The sequence below is a fragment of the Lineus longissimus genome, chromosome 19 (genome assembly GCF_910592395.1).
Source record: "Lineus longissimus chromosome 19, tnLinLong1.2, whole genome shotgun sequence".
Taxonomy (NCBI): domain Eukaryota; kingdom Metazoa; phylum Nemertea; class Pilidiophora; order Heteronemertea; family Lineidae; genus Lineus; species Lineus longissimus.
Window position 1 is genome coordinate 11176987 of NC_088326.1, and position 24936 is coordinate 11201922.

General features: G+C 39.9%; 1 protein-coding gene across 18 annotated transcripts in view; it reads right to left on the reverse strand.

Annotated features, from left to right (window-relative positions):
• The window catches only part of LOC135502760 (protein scribble homolog), a 112905-nt gene that overhangs the window by 44877 nt on the left and 43092 nt on the right, over positions 1–24936 (reverse strand). For 12 of the 18 annotated variants that reach the window (XM_064795816.1, XM_064795832.1, XM_064795831.1 and 9 more), the window contains exons 13-30: positions 22800–22919; positions 21897–22032; positions 21310–21479; positions 20695–20955; positions 20117–20473; positions 19509–19787; positions 19010–19102; positions 18715–18756; positions 17270–17287; positions 15502–15582; positions 14306–14611; positions 14022–14132; positions 13511–13687; positions 12820–12999; positions 9958–10167; positions 8254–8289; positions 5891–5947; positions 5306–5377 (exon numbers count right to left, since the gene is read on the reverse strand). In XM_064795816.1, the coding sequence (XP_064651886.1) occupies positions 5306–5377; positions 5891–5947; positions 8254–8289; positions 9958–10167; positions 12820–12999; positions 13511–13687; positions 14022–14132; positions 14306–14611; positions 15502–15582; positions 17270–17287; positions 18715–18756; positions 19010–19102; positions 19509–19787; positions 20117–20473; positions 20695–20955; positions 21310–21479; positions 21897–22032; positions 22800–22919 (2706 nt within the window). The remainder of the gene's footprint in view (positions 1–5305; positions 5378–5890; positions 5948–8253; positions 8290–9957; positions 10168–12819; positions 13000–13510; positions 13688–14021; positions 14133–14305; positions 14612–15501; positions 15583–17269; positions 17288–18714; positions 18757–19009; positions 19103–19508; positions 19788–20116; positions 20474–20694; positions 20956–21309; positions 21480–21896; positions 22033–22799; positions 22920–24936) is intronic. The other 6 variants (XM_064795819.1, XM_064795817.1, XM_064795822.1 and 3 more) reach the window with 6 other exon arrangements.

The window sequence follows — 24936 nt, forward strand, 5'->3', positions numbered from 1 at the left end:
TCTCCCAATTCATCATTTATAAAAAATTATTTACAGCCTTAAATATAGTCCTATATGGTGTATATAGACTAGAGCCACTAAGCGCCCCCTATTATTTACAGCATTGGTTGATTTTAAACGTAATTTTAAGTCTAGGATTCAAACTTTTAAAATTAGAGATAGACCTAAGCGATGACCACATATAGCTACAAACTTAGACCCGAATTGCAAGCCATTACCTACTTCACTAATCCACAAGCCCTTTCAACTAAAATGAAACAAAATTGAGCATTTTGGCTGAAACCACAAACAGCTCCCCCTATATGCTAAACTGGAATGCGAGATAGCAGCAAAGATGGCAGCACTGTGACTTATTGTATATCGAGCGAAAGTAACAAAGCCAGAAGTTTGATTCAAATTTATGTTTGTCAATTTGAAAAAGTGCAGACAAATTGTTATGCAAGGAAGCTGCAAAATGTTAAGAAAGCAGATAGAAGAAATCTGGATCAGATATAGAGGTCACCCTTGTCCACCTGGCTAACAAATGCAGGCAGTCTTTCACAGAAAGATATGGCACGCCTGCTCAGGGAGAAAATGTCCTTGGTAATGAAAATCACTTCTCGCACTGTGGCAAAACATGTCCGAGCATTAGTATATCCAGCCGTGTTTCCACAGCAGAGAGCGATTAGACACAGCAAGCTGGGGAGCTGCTCTTACACAGCAAGCTGGAGAGCTGCTTTTACACAGCTAGCTGGAGTGCCACTTTGACACAACCAGATGGAAAGCCGTTTTGACACACTGGATGGAGAAACAGCACACCCAAGGATGGACATCAGAAATTTGTGTTACTGCACAGACGAACATGGGGTAATAAATGTACAGGTGCTGGGGGGAGAGACAACAAGATCATTCACCATGTCAGGGGGTACAATATAAACATTACACAGGACCAAAATGAAGCAGGAGAACGAAAATGATGAAAGAAACCAGTGAGAATGGTACACATTCATAACCTGAACACGCACTTGTTGAAAACAAGAATACATCAAAAATTCACGACGGCCATTTGTAGGCTTTGACTATTCTGTTAGATTTAGTTTAGTCACGCACAGGTGGCGCTCTCAAAAGCTGTGGTCATATCAGCTGAGAGCATGAAGCTCCAATAATTTAACAATTAGAAGGATTTTTTTCAAATTGACCAATCAGAAGAATGTTTCATTCGAATAAGCGAATCAGATGCGAGTGTCAATTAAACCGACCAATGAAATTGGTGAATCTTTAAACTGGTGTGTGTGTAATTATCTGGCTATGTATTACCGGTGGTATCAAGTTGAAATTATAGTTGAATTGGAAACAGAATAAAAAGTTGGAAGATAACTAAATGAAATAAGGAAGAGACTAAAGGTGTGGGTCTGTGCGTTTGTGGATAACCGTGGGTGTGCGCCACTGACCACTGACACCGGGAAAACAACAATCACAGGGTTCACACTGGTTCCAAATTTTCACACCAGGGGTAGATACTGTTGGTATTTGGCTGCGCCTTTGACCTAAATAGCAAGGTCATCAAGAGGGTGTGTTCTGCTGTGCTTAAAATGTTGGCCAATATCGATGCTCCCTACCCCTGGTGTTTGGTTCGGTTGTAAATTCACTGCATATTTTCAGTCACAACACTGAGTAAAATTCATGGGCCATCACATCTGTTAGTCAACATTTAAAATCGGCATGCAGTTGTGTCCAGATTAGCTTAAATTGGCTAATTAGTGAGGAAATGTAATAAGAAGGAAACAACGGACTTCTTACAAATTAATGATAGATCAAACTAAAGGGATTCTAATCATTGTGTGTAATACATCAGTCTTTGTTTTGCAAATTTAATAAAATAAGGATCGCGGATCCGAGTGTGTCTGGAAAAAAACTAAATTTAGGGTGAGGTCAGGTTTTGAATACATGTGTATGGATGGCATAAAAATATTCATCAGAAATATCAGTTCACTACCTTAGAGCTTATCATAACAGAAAAAGTTAATAAAGACTATCTTTATTACTTCTTGATAACAGAAATCAGTGATGAGAGAATACAGACATGGTGTTCTGGTTAATCTTACATCTATTATAACATGAAGTCTGCCCATACCGAGAATACTCGTAGCAATCTGTTCGTCAGATTTGCCGACCACGAGTATTCTCGTGAATTAAGCAGTCAATGTATTGAGGTGAAGAGGACAGTGGCTTCTCAACTTCCAAGGCGAATTATCAGGACCAGCTTTGTTCTCCAGTTGGATTCGATCAAACTGAAGCATCTGCCTAACAAAATTGTACTCAATCTCACAAAAAATGCACTCTGATTTTTGGTGATTTCTTACAGAAAAAGATAAATGCCAACGAAATGTTCAATTTCTTCTGAAACTTTAAAGTCCAAAGTGTAAAAAAATACTTACTTGGCCAGAATCGGACAAAGCATGACCAAGAAAAAGTCATTTGAAGTGAAATTCTGACTAATTTCTGCACTTTTTTTCGGCTTGATTTGCCTGTAGCGCCATATTTCGTGAAATGGAGATCAGGAATGGTGGCCAAGCCACTTATGGCAGTTTTGAATCATGAGCTGTTGGCAGTTTATTCCACATTATCAATCTGTCATGAAAAACGAAGTTGATGTTTGGCAGAGGCATCTTCAAAACCACCTGAACAAATTCCGACCATTGAAAGCAAGAAGCCAACATTCATTATCAGTTAACCCCTTTACTTTCGTGGCTCAATATGTCGGCGAAAACAATATATTTAGCTTTGGCGCCCATTTATTGGGTCCATTTTCAAATTACGAAACCATAAAGTTTAACATTTTTGCCCAACTTAAGATTTTGACTGAAATCCTCTCTCATGATAATATCAGGCCCGTGGAAATAAAGGGGTTAACAATATTTTACAAGTATATGGACTGAAGACAAATATTGTCAGTTTTCACATGATACAATACAACTTGACATTTACATATTTTTAGAAGACATCATGAGTTAAAAATAGAATACTATCCGGATTCGGAAGGTTTTTAAAACTTGCACACTTCAATCGGAGATGAGATAAACTTCAGGCAAATCTACACAGAGTCTAGTGCAAGAGTAGTGTAATGTCACGCCGACCAAACTTGAGTCAACTTTTAAAGTGTACATTTGTACATCAAATGTACACAGGCTTTGGGTCAAGTTGGTTGATGTTTGCTATACAGAGACACACAGGACAAACTTAAGGAAGATACTCAAACAGACAGGCTATCATCATGAAATTTCAGAAATCGATTTTTAGCCCAAATTTAGATCAACGATTATTGTATACAGAGAACCATTAGAGAGTATTGAGCAAGAGCTTTCCAGCAAATGGTCATGTCAATAGGTTTACTAATGGTACCATCATAGAGTGCCCATTAAGAGCTTTCCAGCAAATGGTCATGTCAATAGGTTTACTAATGGTACCATCATAGAGTGCCCATTAAGAGCTTTCCAGCAAATGGTCATGTCAATAGGTTTACTAATGGTACCATCATAGAGTGCCCATCAAGAGCTTTCCAGCAAATGGTCATGTCAATAGGTTTACTAATGGTACCATCATAGAGTGCCCATCAAGAGCTTTCCTGCAAATAGTCAGGTCAATAGATTTCTATAAGTTTAGTAATGGTACCATCAGAAAGTGCTGATAAAGGGCTTTCCAATAATTGGTTTCGACATTTTTTCTCTGACAATTGCTGTAAAATTCATCGTGAAACAGATAGTGCCATTAGTCATTTCAATAAGGTTCTGTAAATGTGTAAATATATCTACTTTGTTTAAAATTGTAAAAATTTTAAAATTTACATGTCCAGGCATTCAAGATGTACAAAACTCTGTACAGATAGTAAAACGTGAATAGCATGCGGAAAGATTTCAAAACCTGTGAAATTTTCACAATGCAAATCCTACAAGAATAAAAGCAATCAAAACTGATAAAAAGATACCGAAATGTATTAAAACGAAAAATTTGTTTTACATTGTCCTTTAAATTTGAAATTGACCTAAAATGATATCTTAACATCTGAAAGAACAAAATTCCTTCTTTTTCTGAAAAACAGAAATCCCATAACTATTTGAATATCTTCCACCTAAAATACCCTTTTCCCAGAGCAAGGAAGAGGAAAGGTCAAGGTCGCCCTAAGTATCCTTTTCCCAGGAAGAGGAAGGGTCAAGGTCAACCTAATTATCCTTTTCCCAGAGCGAGGAAGAGGATTGAAGGGTCAATGTCACCCTAATTATCCTTTTCCAAGAGCAAGGAAAAGGGTCAAGGTCACCCTAATTATCCTTTTCCCAGAGCGAGGAAGAGGATTGAAGGGTCAAGGTCACCCTAATTATCCTTTTCCAAGAGCAAGGAGAAGGGTCAAGGTCACCCTAGTTATCCTTTTCCAAGAACAAGGAAGAGGAAGGGTCAAGGTCACCCTGATTATCCTTTTCCAAGAGCAAGGAAGAGGAAGGGTCAAGGTCACCCTAGTTATCCTTTTCCAAGACAAGGAAGAGGAAGGGTCAAGGTCACCCTGATTATCCTTTTCCAAGAGCAAGGAAGAGGAAGGGTCAAGGTCACCCTAATTATCCTTTTCCCAGAGCAAGGAAGAGGAAGGGTCAAGGTCACCCTAATTATTCTTTTCCCAGGACAAGGAGGAGTCCAGGTCACCTAGGCACACAGACACAGGTTCAAATGGGAGGTTGATTGTGGTGCAGACCTGCACTTAGTGTTCAAATGTTCAACGAGGCGAGTGCTGAACACAGTAAGTAACCCGGTGTGTTTCAGGTCTTTCTTCTTTTGAGTCACATGAAAAAACACAGCAAGTGATTGTTCTTAGCACTCTGGTGTCTAGGGCTGCGAATTATCGGTTAACTGATGCAGTTTGCCCCCGTTCTGTGTTTGCTTACGACCTTGTGACAGAGGACACAGAGGACAATGAAACTTTCAATCTCCACATGTATAAAAAACAAATTTTAGAGCTATTACTTGAACTCTAAACATCATTTATAAGTTCATCATAAGAGAATCAAAAATTGCGAAACTCTACTTTGCAACCCAATTTCATGAATGCTGACCCACCGAAATCCCAACAAAATAAAACTGCTTGTCAAATTTACAAAACCAAATTTTATCCGCTAAAGCATCATATGTCATGCCCTGAAAGGTCGGACAAATGCAACATGGCACCTTGCATCGAAATCAACGCTCGCATTTGAACCTTGTCCAACTTTGAGTGATACACAGTGAGTTCCAAGCCGCTGTTTGGAGACAGTTGCCTAGCAACGTGCAGATGTCAACATACCTCGTCTTCGTCTAAATTTTCATCGTCCTCGGAATCTCGGACGTTATTTTCGTGCTCGCGACGAGCGCTTTCCTGCAAACGAGAAGGGGGTAAGTTAAGGGGGTTAGTACGGGGAGGTCATGCATGATATATGACAATTTGTTATGAAATAAAATGAATGAGAAAAAAAAATTTTGATCAGAAATTGGCCAAAAGGGTCAAATATGGGTTTTTTTAGTACGTGGGGCCCAATGGGGGCCGTGCAAGACTGTGATATTTAGTATTATACATTTACCAAGCTGTTTAGTAATGTCCAACTGGTAAAAAAGTTTAGTATTGTACAATTGAAAAAAAGTTTACTAAACAGTGAAATAAGTTCTAATTGTCTTTGTAGCTCCTGCAACTGCCAAAAATGGAGTTAGTTGTGACATTTAAATTATACCGTACAACACATTGACAAAAGAATCGGTGTAGTAAAAGGCAAAATTGCACAGTTCAATAATACAGAAAGAAAAAAAATCACATGAAATTTGCTTATAGATTGGAATTCCAGCAGATGACCTTGGAATGATGTGTGAAGGTCAAAGGTCAAGGTCATCTACTTACTAATTCTTCCTGTTCTTCTTTCTCCCATTCTTCGGCTTCTTTCATAGCGGCTTGTTCCTATGGTAATGAAGGAGATGAGGGTGTAAGCGCAAAAAATACAAAATTTCGAGAAAAAATTCAAATTAAAAAAAAATCAAATTTTAAAAAAAATTCAAATTTTAAAAACAATTCAATTTTTAAAAAAAATCATTTTTTTTGCAAAGGGGCTAGGGTGACGAGTTGGGTATTTAAACGGTGAAGTGGGCAGCACACCAAAAATTAATGAATGAATTTTCATGCATTTCGTTCACAGATTTGTAAGAATTGCAAAAATACTCAGGAACTTAGGAAAATTTCACAGTTCACAGTAACAAAAGAGGTTATTTTCATGACTTAGCAGATGGTCCAATTACTTATCTCAAATCTGATTAGAATGAAGGAAAACTTTAATTGTTAGTAATTGAAGCTGGTTTCATGGAGATTTGAATGAGCGAAAATAATATTTGAGTTTTGAATGAAAAATTTTCCTGAAATTTGAATTGAAAACTGAGACAAAAGTAAGCAAGAAGAGATTGATTGTACAAGCTGTGAGCAGTGCTGCGTATATCCTGAAAACTATTTTGAAGAATGGAACTGGGCATAAAAAGCAATATTCTTCAACACAAAACACTGATTAGTAAAGCAAGGGGCTAAAATTTTGTAAACATATGTCCATGAACATAACTGAAACAATTTTACGAAAATTTTTGGGAAGAGGATTGACGTATCCAACTTATTTCTCTCTCATTCCCAGATTTATACATTTCCTGACTCATAATTACAGTTCATTAACACCTATATTATTGAGTCGACATACAAAGGCAGATTTAGGGGGTAGTGCATGTGGCACCCCCCCCCCCCCCCCCCCCCATACACACACACACTTTCTGCGGAGATCAATGCTTTTTTAGGGCACTTCTTCCCCAGAAGCAAAGAACAAGTCCTTATTTTAGCCCATCAGATGCCCAGAAAAACACATATTTGGCATTTGAATTTCCAAGTTTTTCTGGGTCAGAACCCCAAACCTTCATCTTTCCAATATGCCATAGCCAGGGGGTTTTCCTGGTTTTGGTGTTCGCTAATAATTCCAAAGAAGTTATTATGTCATTTAATGACAGGCACTGGTACTGTTGAGTGAAAGGTGACTGGGCAGCCAACAGCTTTGTCATAATGCCCTAAATAATACCATCGGTCCTTTGAGACAGAACAAAGAGATCCAAATTTGTAAGGTACTTGTCATGTTAATACGGGTTTGGGTGGGTCAGCAATTTAAGAAAGACGAACAATCAATCTTAAACGCGTTACCTTTTGCACAACAGTCTTTTTTACAACCTAGCGGAAAAAGAAAACATTTCGAGATGAAATGTTACGTGAAATATTTAAGGGGATGTTTACCTATTTGAAATCATCATAGCCTAAACATGCCTATACACTTCAATATACAGTACAACAGTCAAACATCACTCTTACTAACTTGGAAATGCAAAATACTGTATAGATGCTATTTAGCCGGTTTAGGTGATCTGTTTCACATTGTAGGCCTCTTTTGAACAGGCCCCTTCAACCAGCTTAACAGCATCTACACAGTAAATCCAAGCTTTATGATTTTTGGTTTTTTTCGAACTATTTACAGCATGATTTCAAAGGTCCCTAAATTTTTTAAGAAATAATGAGCGTAACTGCACCAAGCACCATAGGTAAAGAGCTTTAACATCAGATACAGACAATATTCCTAAACAACAGCATGACAATAGTCTATTTCACGAGAAAACAGCAGAGCCCCAAAAAAATAAAATGCCCGAGTAAAAAAAGATGTCAGTATTTGCTTCAAATGGACCGTTCTGGGTCATGGTTTGACCGATTCTGGCCAAGAAAGTATTTTTAGATAATATTGTACTTCAGACTTTGAAGTTTCAGATAAAACATGACCAACTGCTTCATTCTTGGTGTAAAGTCACCAAAATTTGAGTGCCATTTTCTCGTGAAACAGAATGAGGACCCTGTCAGAATTGAGGTTTCAAAATAAATAACGTTCAAAAAGTAACCAAGTGTTGATCTCAACACATGTCTTTTTAATATTGTGTCAAGAACTGCCCATCAACCATCAACTACATTACTTTACAAGCTCAGACTTGGGCCGAGTAGGGTTCATAAACAGATGTCAGATTAGGTAGACAGTGCTGCTTATTTGCAGATGTAGGCCAGATGAGTACTGCCTGTGATTAACTGCTAGCCCAAGGCATCCTAATTTCACTTAGAATTGTTCACCCTCAATCGTGACAGGACACCTATTAACGTGCGTGCTGACCAATAAAACATCGGTGACAATAAAACATCAGAGGTACCTTCACAGAATCGAATGAGATCTCGTCTAGTGACGTCTGAAAGAGATAGGTGGTGTTAGAGAGGTTGAAAGTGGGAGGAGAATAAGCTGGGGTCAATGAGTGCGAGTAACGGGTCAACTAGTGCAAGTAACGTTTGCCAGTGCAGGTAATGGGTTAACAAGTGCAAGTAATGGCTGCCAGTGCAGGTAATGGGTTAACTAGTGCAAGTAACGGCTGCCAGTGCAGGTAACGGGTCAACTAGTGCGAGTAATGGGTCAACAAGTGCATAGTATTTTGTTACGGGATTGAAATAATCATCGACTTGAAGTTGTAAATAATGCAAGACCTTTTTCATACAAAGTAGGATACTGCAAAATAAATTCCAATCCAAAATTTTCCATGATGTGAAATTGTATAGCAATGATACTTTTTACATGTGAGTCTCTTTTCTGCCTGGCAGGACAGTCGATAGTAAGGTTTTGCAACTCCTACGAGTGACGAAGAATGAGGTCTGTGGTATCACCAATCCTGTGCTAAGTCATTCATGCAAAACTCCTAAATTAGCTTTCACGCTCAATAGCTTATTAGAAATTGGGGGAATTTTTTAAAAGTTGTTGATAAAATGCATTTACATACATTGTACTTCATCATTTGAAACTATTCGTAAGGCTTGCAAAACCAGCCTATTGTAACTGGTTGAACTAAGATCACGGCACTTTAAAATGATCACGAACCATCATGAGCCCACTCAAATAACAATTTTTACGATTAATGTGTTAACCTTTACACCCCAACTTTTCCTTATGGACTTGTCTAATGCATTTACTGGAAGAGTCCATACAGGGAAATGGGGGTGAAAGGTATATTCAACTTGGGCACATGGACCAGACAGGGAGACAGAAAGACGAGAGACAAGGTTTTTTCGTCAAACACCGCAAGCAGGATTGTGATGTGCTACACATATGGACCAGTAAACCCAATCAATTTTCTTATTCTCTACCAACACAAATATCAGATTTTAGGATTATCATTGTTTTTTAAAGTTTTCATTTGCAGCTGGCATTCCAAGCTATAAGCACTCAAAGACAAAACTGCGACCATTTAGCAAAGGGCCAATTTTATGATATAGGGCCATATTCCACCCATATCGGTAAAAGAAGGACAAAGTGATTGGGTTCCAGGGTCCTGACTCACTACAGATAGGTTGTTCCCAAGTCGAATATACCACAGAGTTTTCAGTGAAATGAAGGGCCAAACTATGGTAGACGTCTCAAGAGTTTTGATTTCAATTAGAGTTTTTTTGCAAGAAGACCTTAGTACAGAGACTAAAATAATTTTAAGTTTTCTTCACCACAGTTTCTGAACTTCACATAAAAAAACTTCCATAAATAGATTAGTTCACCAACAGATATGTTTTTATTAATGTTATGAAAGGGAGGGAATTACAAAGGTGAACAGGACAGACCTCACCACCAAATGTACTGTTGTTAAATCTAGACCAAAAGCCTGTGCAACGTTTAGACCAAATGCCCATGACCTTAACAACCAGATGTTAGTTACCCCAGTAGGTGTTACCTTGGCAACCATGCATGTCCCTGGCAACCAAGCCTTACCTTGGCAACCAATCATTACACCTCGGCAACCAAGCATATTACCATGGCAACTACACACTACCTTGGCAACCATGAAGCATAACTATGGAAACCATCACCCAAATATGTATACCTGTTTGATTAACGAATGCTCCTCGTCTTCACGGTCAATGCTCGAGATGGAATCGGCCCGCGATGTTCGTTCAACCGTATTGGTGGGCGACACTTCCAATAATTTAGGATCGAACCCATCGCTCACCATAACCATCATTTTATCACCAACGCTTCTCAACGCCCGCACGGCCTCCTGATGCGTCGCCCCCAATAAGCTCTGTCCGTTCACCTACAGGCAAAATAACAATGCAAATAGCCTTGTTGCTATGGTAGCCGTTGCTATGGTAACCACAGTGTGTCGTCTGCTGATTGGCTGGAGGAAGCAGGAGACTTATGTGACCACACCAGCTCATTTTTTTCTCAATCTTGCTATTTCTTTTGTCTTTAACATATCCATTTCTATGGCTATCTCTGAGACCCAAGATCAATGCTTATCACTCATGTGTTATGTTAGATTACAACATCAAAATACATCAATCACCAAATGTGTCCCCTCGGTTTCATATGTAACTTGCCACTTGTCACTTCATGTTTGTTAACTGACTGAGGCTTGAAATCTGTCACGGAACAACATCAGGAAAAGTGACACGGTGAATGCTATGTAAACTCAGTCTTATATCCCAAGGCCACGTTAGGAGTGACAATGCACACTCTATGTAAACTCAGTCTTATATCCCAAGGCCACGTTAGGAGTGACAATGCACACTCTATGTAAACTCAGTCTTATATCCCAAGGCCACGTTAGGAGTGACAATGCACACTCTATGGAAACTCAGTCTTATATCCCAAGGCCACGTTAGGAGTGACAATGCACACTCTAAGTAAACTCAGTCTTATATCCCAAGGCCACGTTAGGAGTGACAATGCACACTCTATGTAAACTCAGTCTTATATCCCAATCTCACCTTACAAATGACAATGAAACTCTATGTAAACCCAGTCTTATATCTTAAGCTCACATTACTTTAAACTATATGTAAACCCAGTATTATCTCTTAGGCTCACATTACTTTGAACTCTATGTAAACCCAGTATTATATCTTAAGCTCACATTACTTATAAACTCTATGTAAACCCAGTCTAACATCTCAAATTTGAGCCCATTCCCCTCTGTCAAATATCTTCTATCGAAATTTAATGGAGCTACTTTTTTGTTAGATCACGACAACATCAAAACGCAATGGGCCAAATTCATAAAGGGTGTTTAGCTTAAAACAGCGTTTAACTACTAAATAAACAGATTCTGGCCCTTCATGTGAATCTTCACAGAATATGAATAGGCCCTGAAACTGATTAGAGAGAAGTTGTACATGTCTAACCCTTAAACGCCCTTTATGAATTTGGGCCAATATGTTTGTACGACAACCCATGCTTGATATTCCATGTTAGCATTGGACCACAGAGATATATGACCCTATAATCACTCCTCCCCAGCTGCCCTGCCAAAACACACCCATCACACGATAGACCATGCAACTGAACTATTGTATATGGAGAATTTGCAGAAAATGTATATAGAACTTCGAGAAAAAATATTTAAATTTTTGATTTTTCTTAGGGTTTCGAACTTTTAGTTCAATCAATCTGAGAAAAAAAGGTTTAATGCACCTTTAAAAGTGCTACAGGGTGAAAATTGAGGCATATTTTAGTTCCTCAAAAACCTGCAAGATAGCAGCACCAACATGTAAACATTGCCTGCAAATTCTCTATACTACACTGGATAGAAACTCGAGGAAGAATTTAGAATATTGACCCTCTCTATAATGGACTACCTCCCTCCAAGTGGCGACATAGGAAGTGTCCATGATAGAGAGGGTCTCTACAACAGAGGGCAAGTCTAAATCAAATTAAACAGGGCTGAAATATTGGTTTCGTGAGAATGCAAAATTTTCTTTAAAACAGAGAGGTCTCATTTGTAATAATGGGGTAAAATCCTAAATTGAAATCGAACAATGTCAGAATTTGGTTTTAATGCAACAAAAGGGTCAACATCAACAGGGATGCGAATTTTAACAAGTTTCAGAAATAGTTTTGTAATTTCAATTGACTGCAACACAGCAGCTTAACGAAGGGTTAAACTTATGGGGACCAAGTTCACCTTTTCTTTTTGTTTCTTAGGCAAAACTGGCGACATCCGCACAACTTTTCGAAACGTTTTCTGTAATATTGCATGAGAGGCCACGTTACATGTTTGTAAACTCAAATAAAACAGAATTTGATGATCACCTCCGAGGAATAAAAGGCTGTGCACTGGTCTACTTTTACTTGAAAGTTCTTTTACTGATCACAGCTCATTGTTGAACAGCATTCATTTGCACTGAGATATTGTAATCAACATTCTTTTGGCCAAAGGGCTATTTTTCTAATGCCATTTTTTAAGGATTTGCTTGTAAAATGTGGAAGACACTAAAAAATACAAAATTCACGGGACTTTGAATAACTTAAGATCTATCATCTCACCCATCAAAAAATTTCAATTTCAGTCATCCCAAACAGCGTCCACCAGGTTTAAAGTCATCAAAACATAAAAATTTGGTTGTCATAAACGAAATTAGTAGACCATTTAACACATTTCCTGAAAATAACATGACCTTTGGATGTAATTTTAAGATAAGGGAGTTGTCTAAAATCACAAGCCCTATCATTTCCCCCTAATTGAATTAACCCAAGATGGCCACCTGCTGGGCCAGTGCATTTTAGACAACAGCTTTCTCATCATACACACAACTGTCATGAAATGTTCAGGAAGTGTGGAAAATGTCCTGTTTATATGATTTATGACTTCAGATTTCACTTTGATGACTAAATTTTACTAAACTTTACTTAAACCTTGTGGACGCTGTCTAGGATGACCCGTCTTACTACTAGCCTCACTGCTTACCTCTAGTATCCGCATGCCAGGCACTAACGTTCCATCCTTAGCCACCGATCCCCCAGGATTCACTTTAGAGATAAAGATACCCTCATCCGTCTTGTCGAGCGGGTTAGCAGGGTGACCCCTGGCACCACCTTTGATACTGATGCCCAACTTCTCGTCGGGGTCTTTGAATATCACAACATCCTGCAGGAGAAATCATGAAATTAGATCATCTTGAATCAACTATTATACTAGTTGCCAAACAAGATATATTAACAATAGTTCACAGAAAATCCTTCCAACTGATCTCAACTGATAGACACATTTTAGTTCACGAGTTAACTCCTAGGTGGCAGAACTGAGGGACACAGGGTACTGTACCCCTGACCAGCACCCGGCATAGACCGGGCAGCCTGGATCCCAACTTGGCTTAGGAAAAGTTTCATTGTAAAATAGCTAGCATTATGCAATCTTAGGGATGAGGTGTGCATTGAGTGCAGCACTGCCATCACATTTTTTTGATTAAATCAACCAAAGACTTATAGTGACTGTGGTTGAACGATAGAAATTGGGGAAAATTTTGCAGTATGGATTACTGCAGGCCAGTAGTCACAGGGTACGGACCCGGTATATACCGGTGTGGGCACGTAGTACGCAGGGTACGGACCCGGTATATACCGGGTGCAGTTGGGAAAGAGTTGATATATCTGCTTACGTTTAACCCAGGTGGAGGCGGGTCGTGACGGACTAACATTTCAATTTCATTGCTGGGAGTGAGCAGAGCCATCACCGCCTCCTGGTGAGTAGCTGTGCGTATATTTTTGCCGTTTACGACGATTATCCGATCACCGATTTTTAGGTTCGTTTTTGAGGCAGCACCATCGGGGACAAGCTAGAAATAGAGCGAATATTTCATGAATTAATGGTCCAACACATGATTGAGAGCCAAATACTTGCCAGACAGGAAAGGCCATAACCTATTGACAAAACTGTTATTTCAAAAGCTCTTGATGAACTCCTTGTGTGGGAAGAAGTTGGGACTACCTCCGAGAGGCTGATTGCACATCGTAGGTCAACCGTCCAGAGGTTGTCCAAACACCGGAAATGTCTCCTCCCTGCAAGTCAAACTAACTTTTTACATCAAGAAGGATATTCCTACACGGGGAATGCGCTGAGGAGTTCAAGAAATCCAAAATGGCTGTCAAATCAGAGACACATGCACTCACCTTGGAAATAAAAACACCTGGGTCATCAATGCCGAATGGATGACTAGCGTGATCTATTCCACCGACTATACTCAGGCCTAGCGGCCCACCGGCTTTGTCTATGTGTATTACCTGGAAAGAATGGAGAGCGTCAGTGTGAATGAGTTCAACGCTTGATCAACAGTAAAGTGGAACCTCCCTTAGTCGACTCCTCTCTCCTAAGGAGTCCTACAAAAGTCCTACAAAAATCAGAAATGTCTCATCCCTGACAAGGGTCTAGTGGATGCCCTGCTAGGAGAACTCACCTCTGTAGGGTAGGGTTCAGCCTCCCCAACATGGTTCACCTCAACTTGCTTTATTTCATTCAATTCTTCTTTCCGCATTTTAGGCGTTGGCGAAATTTTCGGCACAGGCACAGATTCGACTTTTATTACATTTTCACTAGTTACAGTTTCGTTCACTAACGGGGATGGCGCCACCTGTATTTCATCTATAGAGTCTTTTGGTATTAAATGCTCTCGGTATAAATTTAGTTTGATCACGTTATCGCTTCCTGTTAGCAGCGCCACTGCTTGGTCGTGACGGGCATCAGAGATGTCGATTCCGTTTATCTGGAATGAGAAAGAGATACTTGTAAAGACGAATCAAATATGAAACAGAAATGACTGGCCAAAATGAATGCGCTCTCTAATTAGAGAAATTCTGTAATCTACTCTGGTGTAAAAGCGATTGTACCAGAGATGTGAGAGTGCCCAGAGCAAAAAGAAAAAATTTCCAGGTGAAAATGTTGTCCGTGGAACTGCCCCAACTTGCAAAATATTCCTCTAACGTGTCTAATATGGTTATTTTTTGTGCGATTTCGAAAATTCTAAGTTCTACAGAGACCTAAGGCAATGCTTTTTTCATCCTGCAGTCAAATTGGGCCCTTTTAAGAGGGGAAAAACAGAAATCCTCAAAAAATCGAAAATGTCCTGTCCCTCTTGTACACTCAAGTCAAATGAGAGAGAAAACAGTATTATCTCAAAATGAAGATATATGACAATCTTTCCTGGAATACTCTCACGATGATTTATATAGAGATCAGTGATATATCTCAAAATGAAGAAATGATATGACAATGTCACCTGCAGTAAATCCAAAATCCACAGAGACAATCAAACCAACATTACATGTCATTGTACTTCTTGCAAAATCAATATACTTGTAAATACACTGTCATTATCAAAGGTCACCTAAATTCCATTAGTTTTGTAAACAAAGGTCAAAGCAGACACTAAGTCATCACGGGCCAAAAACACGAACAGATATTGAGAATTTTTTAGGTTGACTGTAACATCGTATTGTCATCCACAGCCAAGTGGTTGGCATGATGATGTCATCTGAAGACACTATCCGAAATCCGGGTCCAGGTACGGACACAGTTTGTCAAATTCCAATCTTACAATTCACACCGGCAAGAATTTAAAAAGACAAGTTTTTGTAAATTCTTGTTACTACTTACGGACAATATTCGATCCCCAACTAGCATGACGCCATCTTTATCCGCACAGCCTCCTTCTGATATCTTCGATATGTATATAGCCTGAAACGACACAAGCGATGAAATCTTGAAAACCCCTATTTTTTTGATACGCCCTATATCAATGGTCTAGACTGATAATGTGCAATGCCTCCAAATGGCGAACTATTTACCATGACCGGCAAAACGACGACACAACGCCACTGGTAAACTGACGTACAGTATAACCTCTCTATTAAGGACACTATCGGGACTGCTAAGTGCTGTCCTTAAAGAGCGATGTCCTGATTAGAGAGGTCAAATTGACTGGAAAGTGCCACTTTGGGATCAAAACTAGTCTCCTTAATGGAGAGGTGTCTGCTAAGGGAGGTTCCACTGTATTGTCGCCCATGGCCGGGCAGTTTCCATCACATGTTGCCATGATGATGTCATCTAATGTCACTATCAGAAGTAAATATAAACACATCGTTTTGTGCTCTTATGTACAAACTATTGGTTGGACCATCGCTAAGGTTATGCCCCAATTTGGTCAATTCGTCTAGTGACCCTTATCTCTGGCCAGAGGTAAAGTCCATTGCAAGCTAATCATGTTTCTCACCAAGTATCTCGGGTTTTACATCTTATTCAAAGGACATAGCCAATAAGGGTTAAGCGTTTTGCTCAAGGACACAAAGATGGAACAGCAGTGATCCTTCCGGGAGTCAAACCCAGAGGGCCCAGGGATCTAACCACTATACCACTGATCTCCCAACCAGCACCATCTTTATTGATAATAAAACGGATTAGAGATTAGCATGAGAATATGATTATTGGATTGCAAGAGATAGATTCCAGTTTTGATTGAATATTAATCATGAGATTAGAGATTAGTTACTACATGTATGAGAAAGATAAAGACAAGAAATGAATGATGGAGGTGATAGGAAGGGGATATATCAACATGCATCATCCAAAATGAGACAGGGGAACCTCTCTATTACGGACACCCTCAGGACTGACAAGTGCTATCCTTAATAGCGAGGTGTCCAGATAAGAGAGGTCAAATTGAATGGAAGCAACCAATTTGAGACCAAAACTAGTGTCCCTAATAGAGAGGGTGTCCTTAATAGAGAGGTGTCCGCAAAGGGAGGTGAAGGTAGGACTTGGAGATGCAGCAATTTGAAGTGTCTGCTGATAGCGAGCGTGAGAAATGAACTTAGTGATGTCTAATAGACTTGCAATATTTATTTTGATCAGCAATCATTTGCACAAAAATGCCTCTGAATGGCTTATTTTTGGTCCAATTTCGAAAATTCAAAGATCCACAGAGGGTCGAGACTGAGATCTTTCCATTCCAATTCTCAAATTTAACATTTACAAAGAGAAATCTGCCTAAAAATTGAAATTTGTCATCCCTGCAACATAACACAGGGCAAGAACAAAATTGATTTCACTATCACTAGCTTAATTGTTTTGCTTATTTCTAGAAGACACACACCAGCACAGAAACTAAAGGCAATTACTCTAAATTCACTGACCTAAGACTGATTCTGAATATTCAATTCAAGCTACCGTTTGATGCTGTATGTATTCAGCATGTTCAATTTGGATAGATAATAGGTTGGTGACACGAAGTTGTCCGAGAGGCATGACTTTGTGTTCCCGTTCGACCTTTGTTATAATTTTGTAATATATCAGTCAACCGGTCTTAGATCAGTGAGACTAGAGTACGCCAAATGTAAAATGTAAAATGTAGTGATTGTATACTGACCTCTAAGAAAGAGTATTTCTGTTTCGATTGAAGAAAAAAAGAAAAAATGTTTGTTATTAGTGAGAATTTAAGCCATGCAAACGTCATGCGAAAAGAAGGATGTGAAGGGATAAATGGATGCACGAAAGACTGAAACCAAAAAGGGGCCGAGGGTTCAAAGGCAATGATGCTATTTCATACTAAGATTCTAGCACTGACATTTTAACTACTCTCAATCGTAAAATTTTTCAAATCTGCAAAATAAAAACACATTGATTTTTTATCCCATTATATTTTCTCACACCAAAAACCGTTTGTGTACAAATCTCAAAACCCTGGTGCAGAATGATAGCTGGCTTGTCAAAACACCTGACGCACAATGTCCAAAAATCGAGAGTCTGTCGGATGAGATGAAAAGCTGTGGTCCAATGTGCCTGAGTGTCTATGCCAAGGCAAGTTAAAGATCTCACAGAGGTGGACAGCATCCTATAGTGGACTCCACACCTCCGGCAAAAACCCAATTGGGTTACGAAGCAGGTAATGATATGTGACCCACCACGGCAAAATGAGTTGCATGTTGCACAGAAAATGAGCCTAAAATGACACCAGGACATAATAGAAGAAATTGATATACTCAGATTTCACAAAAGGCAGGCGATAATGAAAGGAACAACCAGTCTGTCTCAACCTGTCAAGCCCCGAGCGACATGTGACTCATTTTGTCATGGCGGGTCACATATGATATGATATGATGAGTATAAAAGCCGACAGCTCAGTGAACTACACATAGAACATCATGAGAGATATTCATCAGACACACAAACAGACAACTACAGGAATTACTAGTATCTAAGGCGGGTTCTACTGCATGCAAACAACAACATGGTATTCACCACAACTTTTACTCAACAACGCGATTCAGACGATTTCTAAAACTTCTAAATTAAGAAATCCATCTTTGGACAAGCGAACTTGCATTCATTAAAATTGTTATTACTCCATCATTTTACTGGTTTCACGTGGGTACCCCCCACTAAAACAACACTTTTGAAGACGAAACATAACTATCTAACATAAAAACAAAGAAATTATCTGCATCAGGCCAAAATATAAAGCGATTCAATAGTTTTTAGTCACTTCAACAAACCATTACCGAGTGAGAAACAATCGCAAGATTTGAAACTTAAAATTTTCGGATGCAGAAAACGATCAACCTTCCACCCCTAAATCGTAACAAATGGCACGATCCATAAATAGATAATGTAATCATTTGAAAATGGATTTAACTGCAGAAGGGGTAGAAGGTGCAAGTTACAAAAGACGGGTACAAAATACAGTCATCCTTCCACCCCTTGATAGTGAGTAATGGAATAGCCCAGGAATGGATAACGAGCCACTCCCGAAATGGACTTGACCACAAGAAGGGGTAGAAGGTGGTACATTCAGATGTTGGCAGACGTGGATACCTCATTAAATGCCTGAATCTCTTCCTCGCCGAGGCCTATGAACTGAAAACGTCAAATCACGATGAAATATGAAATTCCTGCTTTTTGACAACCAACAAGGCATCAAAATCTATATTAAACAAATATTAATAAATATGTGAAGTCATGATGCTGTTAGTAGTCACAACAGACATGATATGCCCCATAACTTAGAGCAACCTGCACAAAACTTTGTGCAGAGGGAGCACGACTGCATGACCTTTGGATAAACTTTTTTCATGAAGTGGAAAGATTTTAGATTTCACAATCTCGTTACCTGATCATCTCCTTTGTAAGGGACGGAGCCGCGACCGCCGGCTATGCTGAACCCAAGACCGGCGTCGTCACGAATCAATGTCGTATTCAGAGTCTGGAAATCAAGAGATTGAGAGGTTAAGGTTTGGGGTTCCGACTCAAGCATAAGTCATGAGGTTTAGGAGCAGAATTGTGTATTTGAGATGCAGTAAATGCTTAAGGGGGACTGTTGTCCTGAGAAACAGAAAAAGTTTGAAATTTTTCTTTTAATGAAACTTTTTTTCAGTGATAATTTGGCGACATGTGGCAAATGAATCAACATTGAATAAATTTTGACAGTGACAATGATGTGAGGCATGGTTTTCAAATGAGAGTCATCATAAGGTTAAGTCACATTCAAATTTGAGATAAGTTGTTTACTTATGTCCCCACAACATCCTTAAAATGACCAAAAATCACCCAACTGCCAAGGAAACCTCCCTGCATAATTGGCAGCAAGCTGAAACTGCACAGATACGCACCTCCCCCTGTACATCCAACTCTGGCGGAGGTTCTGGAGCACCAATGAAGGCATTAGGCAGCTTCACTTCTTCATTCCCGACCGGAACCTCGGCCGACATAAGAATTTCCCGTGTGACGACGATTACGACATTGTTGCCCGCCTCTTTCAGGACTGCGACAGCCTCATGATGTTCCACGTCGACGAGGCATCGGTCGTTAACGGAGAGGACTTTGTCGCCGACCATGATGCCGGCCTTCCCTGCTGGCCCTTCTTCTGACACTCGTGATATAAAAATGCCCTAAAATATGAATCGAATTGCTAAAAACTTTAAACTCAATGAAAATATCATGTCTTAATGTCCCCTGACCAGCAGAAGACCGTTTGAATCAACAATGGTATGCCTTACATGATTTCATAACAACTACATTTGAACCTCCCTTAGCAGTCACCTTTGTAAAAGGGCACCCTCTCCATCAAGGAAACTAGTTTTGGTCCCAAACTTGGTTGTTTCCATTCAACTTGACCTCTCTAATCAGGACACCTCTCTATTAGGGACAGCATTTCTCAGTCCAAAGGGTGTCCTTCATAGAGAGGCTTTACTCTATCGCTATAGAGACATGTACTAACCTCATCTTCTCCTCGATAAGGCGTGGAGCCTCTCCCTCCAGCAATACTGATGCCTAGCCCCTGACCCGGCGTCCGATTAATCTTCACTGTGACTTCCTCCTCCTGAATCTCTTTTGGGACGTGTTGCGTTTGGAACTGGGGCGCAACGGGTGCGATGGCTGACTTGGTTAGCGACGCAGTCACCGGTGGCGTCACTGGCGCAACTTTTTGCGTGGGTTTCATTATTTGTGCTGCGGGCTTTGGTGCTGTCATTGATTGCGATTCCATTTTCGGTGCGGTCATCGTGAGTGTTGGTGTGGCCTTTGGCGGGGGCGCCTGGAGAACTGGTGCGGGCGACGCCTCTAATCTCAGTTCAACCTGAAACGACATGTAAGAATACAATGTAGGAGGAAACCGGAGACCCTGCAGAAACCTCTACTTTTAGAGAGAGTCAGTAACGTTATCACATGTCGAAGCAGTCTTGACACTTTCATTGGAAATTTCTACCCACTTTTTTTTTCTTCTTTCCAACATTTTCCCCAACGGTAAAAATTGAAAGGTGCGAAAAATTTGAAATTTACAGTACATGAATCACTTACAGAGGGCGTTGCCTGTATCTCCATTTCAACTGAAGACGCTCGTCCATCGACTTTATCCTCAATTAAACTGCTCGTAGTGGAAGCCTTTTTCGTTAAAATCTCGCGTATTGTTGCCTCGGCCTCCTCCTGACTGCTGCCGAGAATGCGCTTGTTTTTCAAGTGATGTGGCGTATCCCTGCGCCGGAGTTTGTAGTCCTCGCCCTTACCGTCTTCACCTTCGCACGAGAAACCGACGTGGCGTTCGTAATACCCGGGTGGCTCCTGAAAAGAGTTCAGGAGACAATTTCAGAACAAATTTGCTTTTCAATTTGGCTGACCCCATTTTTAAAACTGTCATGATACCCACGGGTTATGGATGTGTATAGTACCCCTGGCCCGCACCTGGTATAGACCAGGCTGGATCCAAGCTTCGCATCGGAAAAGTTAAATTGTAAAATACCTTTCATTACTCAATCTTAGGGAAGAGGTCTACCTTGAATGAGTGTTGCTGTCATCTGATTTCTTCAGGTGTAACCATCCAAAAGTGTATAGGGACTGCACTAAATGATGGGGATAATTTGGCAGTATGGGCCAATAATACGCATTGTACGGACCAGAAATGCTCTCTTCACTGACCTCGTCTGAATAAAACTCCCCTTCATCGTATGGTTCTTCGCTTGTTTGACCAGGGCTGTCGAGGTCTACGCCGCCAGCAATGTTGACCTCCTTTGGATGTTCTCGCATCACCACGTGTTCCCGCATCGTCACTTCTTTGGGGGGCGATGATGATTCTATCGAAGGAGCGGCTAAAATTTTTTTAAAAAACAAGATAAATTAGTCGACATCGCAAAGAAATTACAATGGCTATATATGCTTCCCGAAATTGGTGGCTTGCATTGGAACTAACTGTTTCCCCCTCGTCCGTCATTGAAGGCATTCAAGTGTGTTGGTCAACCATGACTATCTCCTTTGTCCCTCCACCATTAGGCCTAGTTTCCCCTTATGACAATCACTATTTCGGACACTCAGCGCCCCATTTCTGGAAAGGTGTATAAAGACTTCAATCCAAGTGATGTCAGTTGCAAAGTTCTTTTCAATGGTTTCACTCCATCAAAGAATCTATGATGAGCCCTCAGAGAGTGTATGATGATAAATCTCTGTCAACCTGTACGAAGCCAGCCCGACCAGAAATAGAAAATGGCGTCAAAGCACCGAGGACATACCTATTGTAACCTTGTGCACAGGTGCCTGAGGAGGTGGCGTCGTCATAGAGACATGTTTGTTGACAACGGGGACTTTATCCTCGTCACCGTCTGAGAAAGACATATCTCTGTCCCGATGCGGAATAAAGGCCTTGTCCTGAAAAAAATGATTTGGACATCAGTAAGAATTTGCATAGGTTGCCGGGGTGGATCCAGGAGCTGGGAAAAAGAAGGGGCGTGCACTGCTTTTCTCATTGAAAGTCCTGTGTGTTTCAAACTTTCTTGGTCAATTTCACAGATTTTCAGGAATTGGGGTGGCGTGCATCTTGGATCCGCGGCAGCAGGGTGAATGTCCTCTGAAACGTTCAAGCAGCAGGCAATGTATTCCCTTAGCCCCCCCGAATCACCAAACTTTAGGGTCAAATACAGTGTCGCATTCTCAGCAAACTGATCTTTTCTGCTCATCGTCTTAATGCTGACCAGCGAAATCTGTGGCGTCGAAAACATGTTGACCTCTTTTTCATTTTTGATAGAAAGTTACTTATAATCAGAGAAATATTTGTGCAATTTTGACACATTTCTGTACAAATACAGACAAGTCAGAAGGTAAGCTCGTTCAGGCTAAATGGCGTTCTCCATGACTGCCAATCTTGGACCCAAGGGGCCAAATTCATAGAAGGCGTTTAGCTCAAAACAGCGTTTAACTACTGAATAGACAAGTTCAGGTCCGTCATGTAAACCTTCACAGAATATCAATAGGCCCTGAAACTGATTAGAGAGAAGTTACCCACGTCTAACCCTTAAACGCCCTTTATGAATTTGGCCCAAGGTGTCTTCCACAGCTATGGGCACCGTGTCACAAGGGCAGATGGCACAAACTAACGAAAGAGGCTCTCGGTTTCATTCTCGGCAAACGTTGCTCACCTCTTTTTTCTTCTCATGCTCCTTGGGAATGACATGGCCGTCCACCTTCTTGTCGAACATCTTGGAATGGCGCGCCTTCAATTCTTTCGGGTGCGGCGTGTTATGGCGTACGAAATTACTCTGAAAATGTGCAAAAATAGACATCAACTGGCTTTTCAATTGCATGGTTCATACATTGTATAAATGTGGATTAAAGTGGGTTTCACATGTCCCCAAATTAGCCAAAAAAACCAAAATAAATTTTCACATTTTTTTTGAAAGGCCTGTTAAATGAAACATTGATATGTTTTGAATTTTAAGAGTTCTAATTATCACGACTATTTTAATTTTTATTTCTCACAATTTTCACAATTTTTTTGGAAGGCCTGATAAATGAAACATTGATATGTTTTGAATTTTAAGAGTTCTAATTATCATGACTATTTTGAATTAAAAAAAAAACAAAACAGCTTTTTTTCATGTTATTCTTAGAAGCAAATACATTGGCAAGCCTGAAACCTGCTAAATTTTAGCAGGGGTTTATTTTTGCGGAATTTGGGAAAAATCAACATTTGTGGCCAAAAAACGAAAATTTTTGTTTTTCACTGGAAAAACAAAAGGAAATTTTGTAATCTGCCATGGTGCTCTAGACCAAGATGATGATAATGACGATGAAAATATTAGGAATTGCAAAAATATACAGGTGCAAGAATTTGGCAGATTACAATATTATCGAGATCTGAACTGACTTAAAAAGAGATCTCCAGTTACAGAACCCAAATCTGAAACGTATGGGCCGCAAAATGTTCCAGAAAATGAGAAATAGGAAAATAATATTCAGGATGAGGAGGGTATGACATTTGCAAACAATTTATCCTCAGTAATGAGCTTATCACCAGACGAACAACAAATCAATCTCCGCACTAACATACTTTATGAGGTAAACCAATTACATAATGGCCAATTTGGGTAAATCTAATTGGTCTGCATCCAAGTTAGTATACAATTTCATTAGTGCGCACCCTAAAGAGGTCAAAACATTTTTTATTAAATTAAGGGTTTACGAGGTGATAATTTAATTTCAAGTACAAATGCTGAGTAAATGGGGTAAATTAAATTTTCATCGCTCATTTGTTCGTAGGATTTCAGCAAACTGTCAATTCATCAATTAAAGCGAACTGGAACCGCCAAGCCAGTTCGTATGACCTCGTTTTCATTTCCCGCGTATCGGGTGATCAGAACGAGGCATGAATGAAACATGGCGCCCAGCTGTCAATCATACAGTGACGTCACTACTATGGAATTTACTATGAAAATTCATGAATGAAAGATCGCATGACTCACGTGATTCTCACATGATTCTCAATAATAACAAATTGAACTGCGCATGCTCGGGCACTGGGGGCGGAGCTACAAATCTGAACTCGAATAGGAAGTTGGAAGTTTGACATTCTCGGGCGGTGAAAGTTGAAAAGTTGAATAAATCGCACGGCGGTTCCAGTTCGCTTTAAGTCTGAATACCGTTTTCTCGCAGATGCCATTTGATGTTTTTAGGATAGTAAGATGGGTTTAAAGTGAAAAGTTGGATGACAACCTATACTGTCATTGACATCAGACTACAAACCAAAAGGTTAACTTCTTTTTAGATCACACAGACGACAGCGAAAGAGTTTCATTTCTAAGGTTACAGCATTGATTGTACAGCTTATCTGATTACAACTGTAAGGTTTCTGGATAGATAGGGTTAACGTGTAAAGTCGGATGTTAACCAGGCATCGAGATCAGACAAACCTAAATCTTTAACTTTTTTAAATGAATAGATCACGTATATGGCAGAGCTCAAGAATAGTATGCAGGCATCTTTTTGTAATTCCCAGGGGTGTACGTTACAGGATCTCAGCGAGATCAATCAATAAGTTACAGCGATTATAAATCGTGGAAAAATTACGAATTCATTGAAACCTGGGACACTGCAGAGTATTCTTGAGTACGTTTTGAAGACAATTCTATTCAGTGCTAAAAGGTTGGATCCAGGTGTTAGTTTCACTCCATGGGGTAGTTTTCATTGGCCTAAAGCTACGACGCCGTTTATTCTTGATAACGTTTGAAGACAATTCTATTCAGTGCTAAAAGGTTGAATCTGGGTGTCAACTTCATC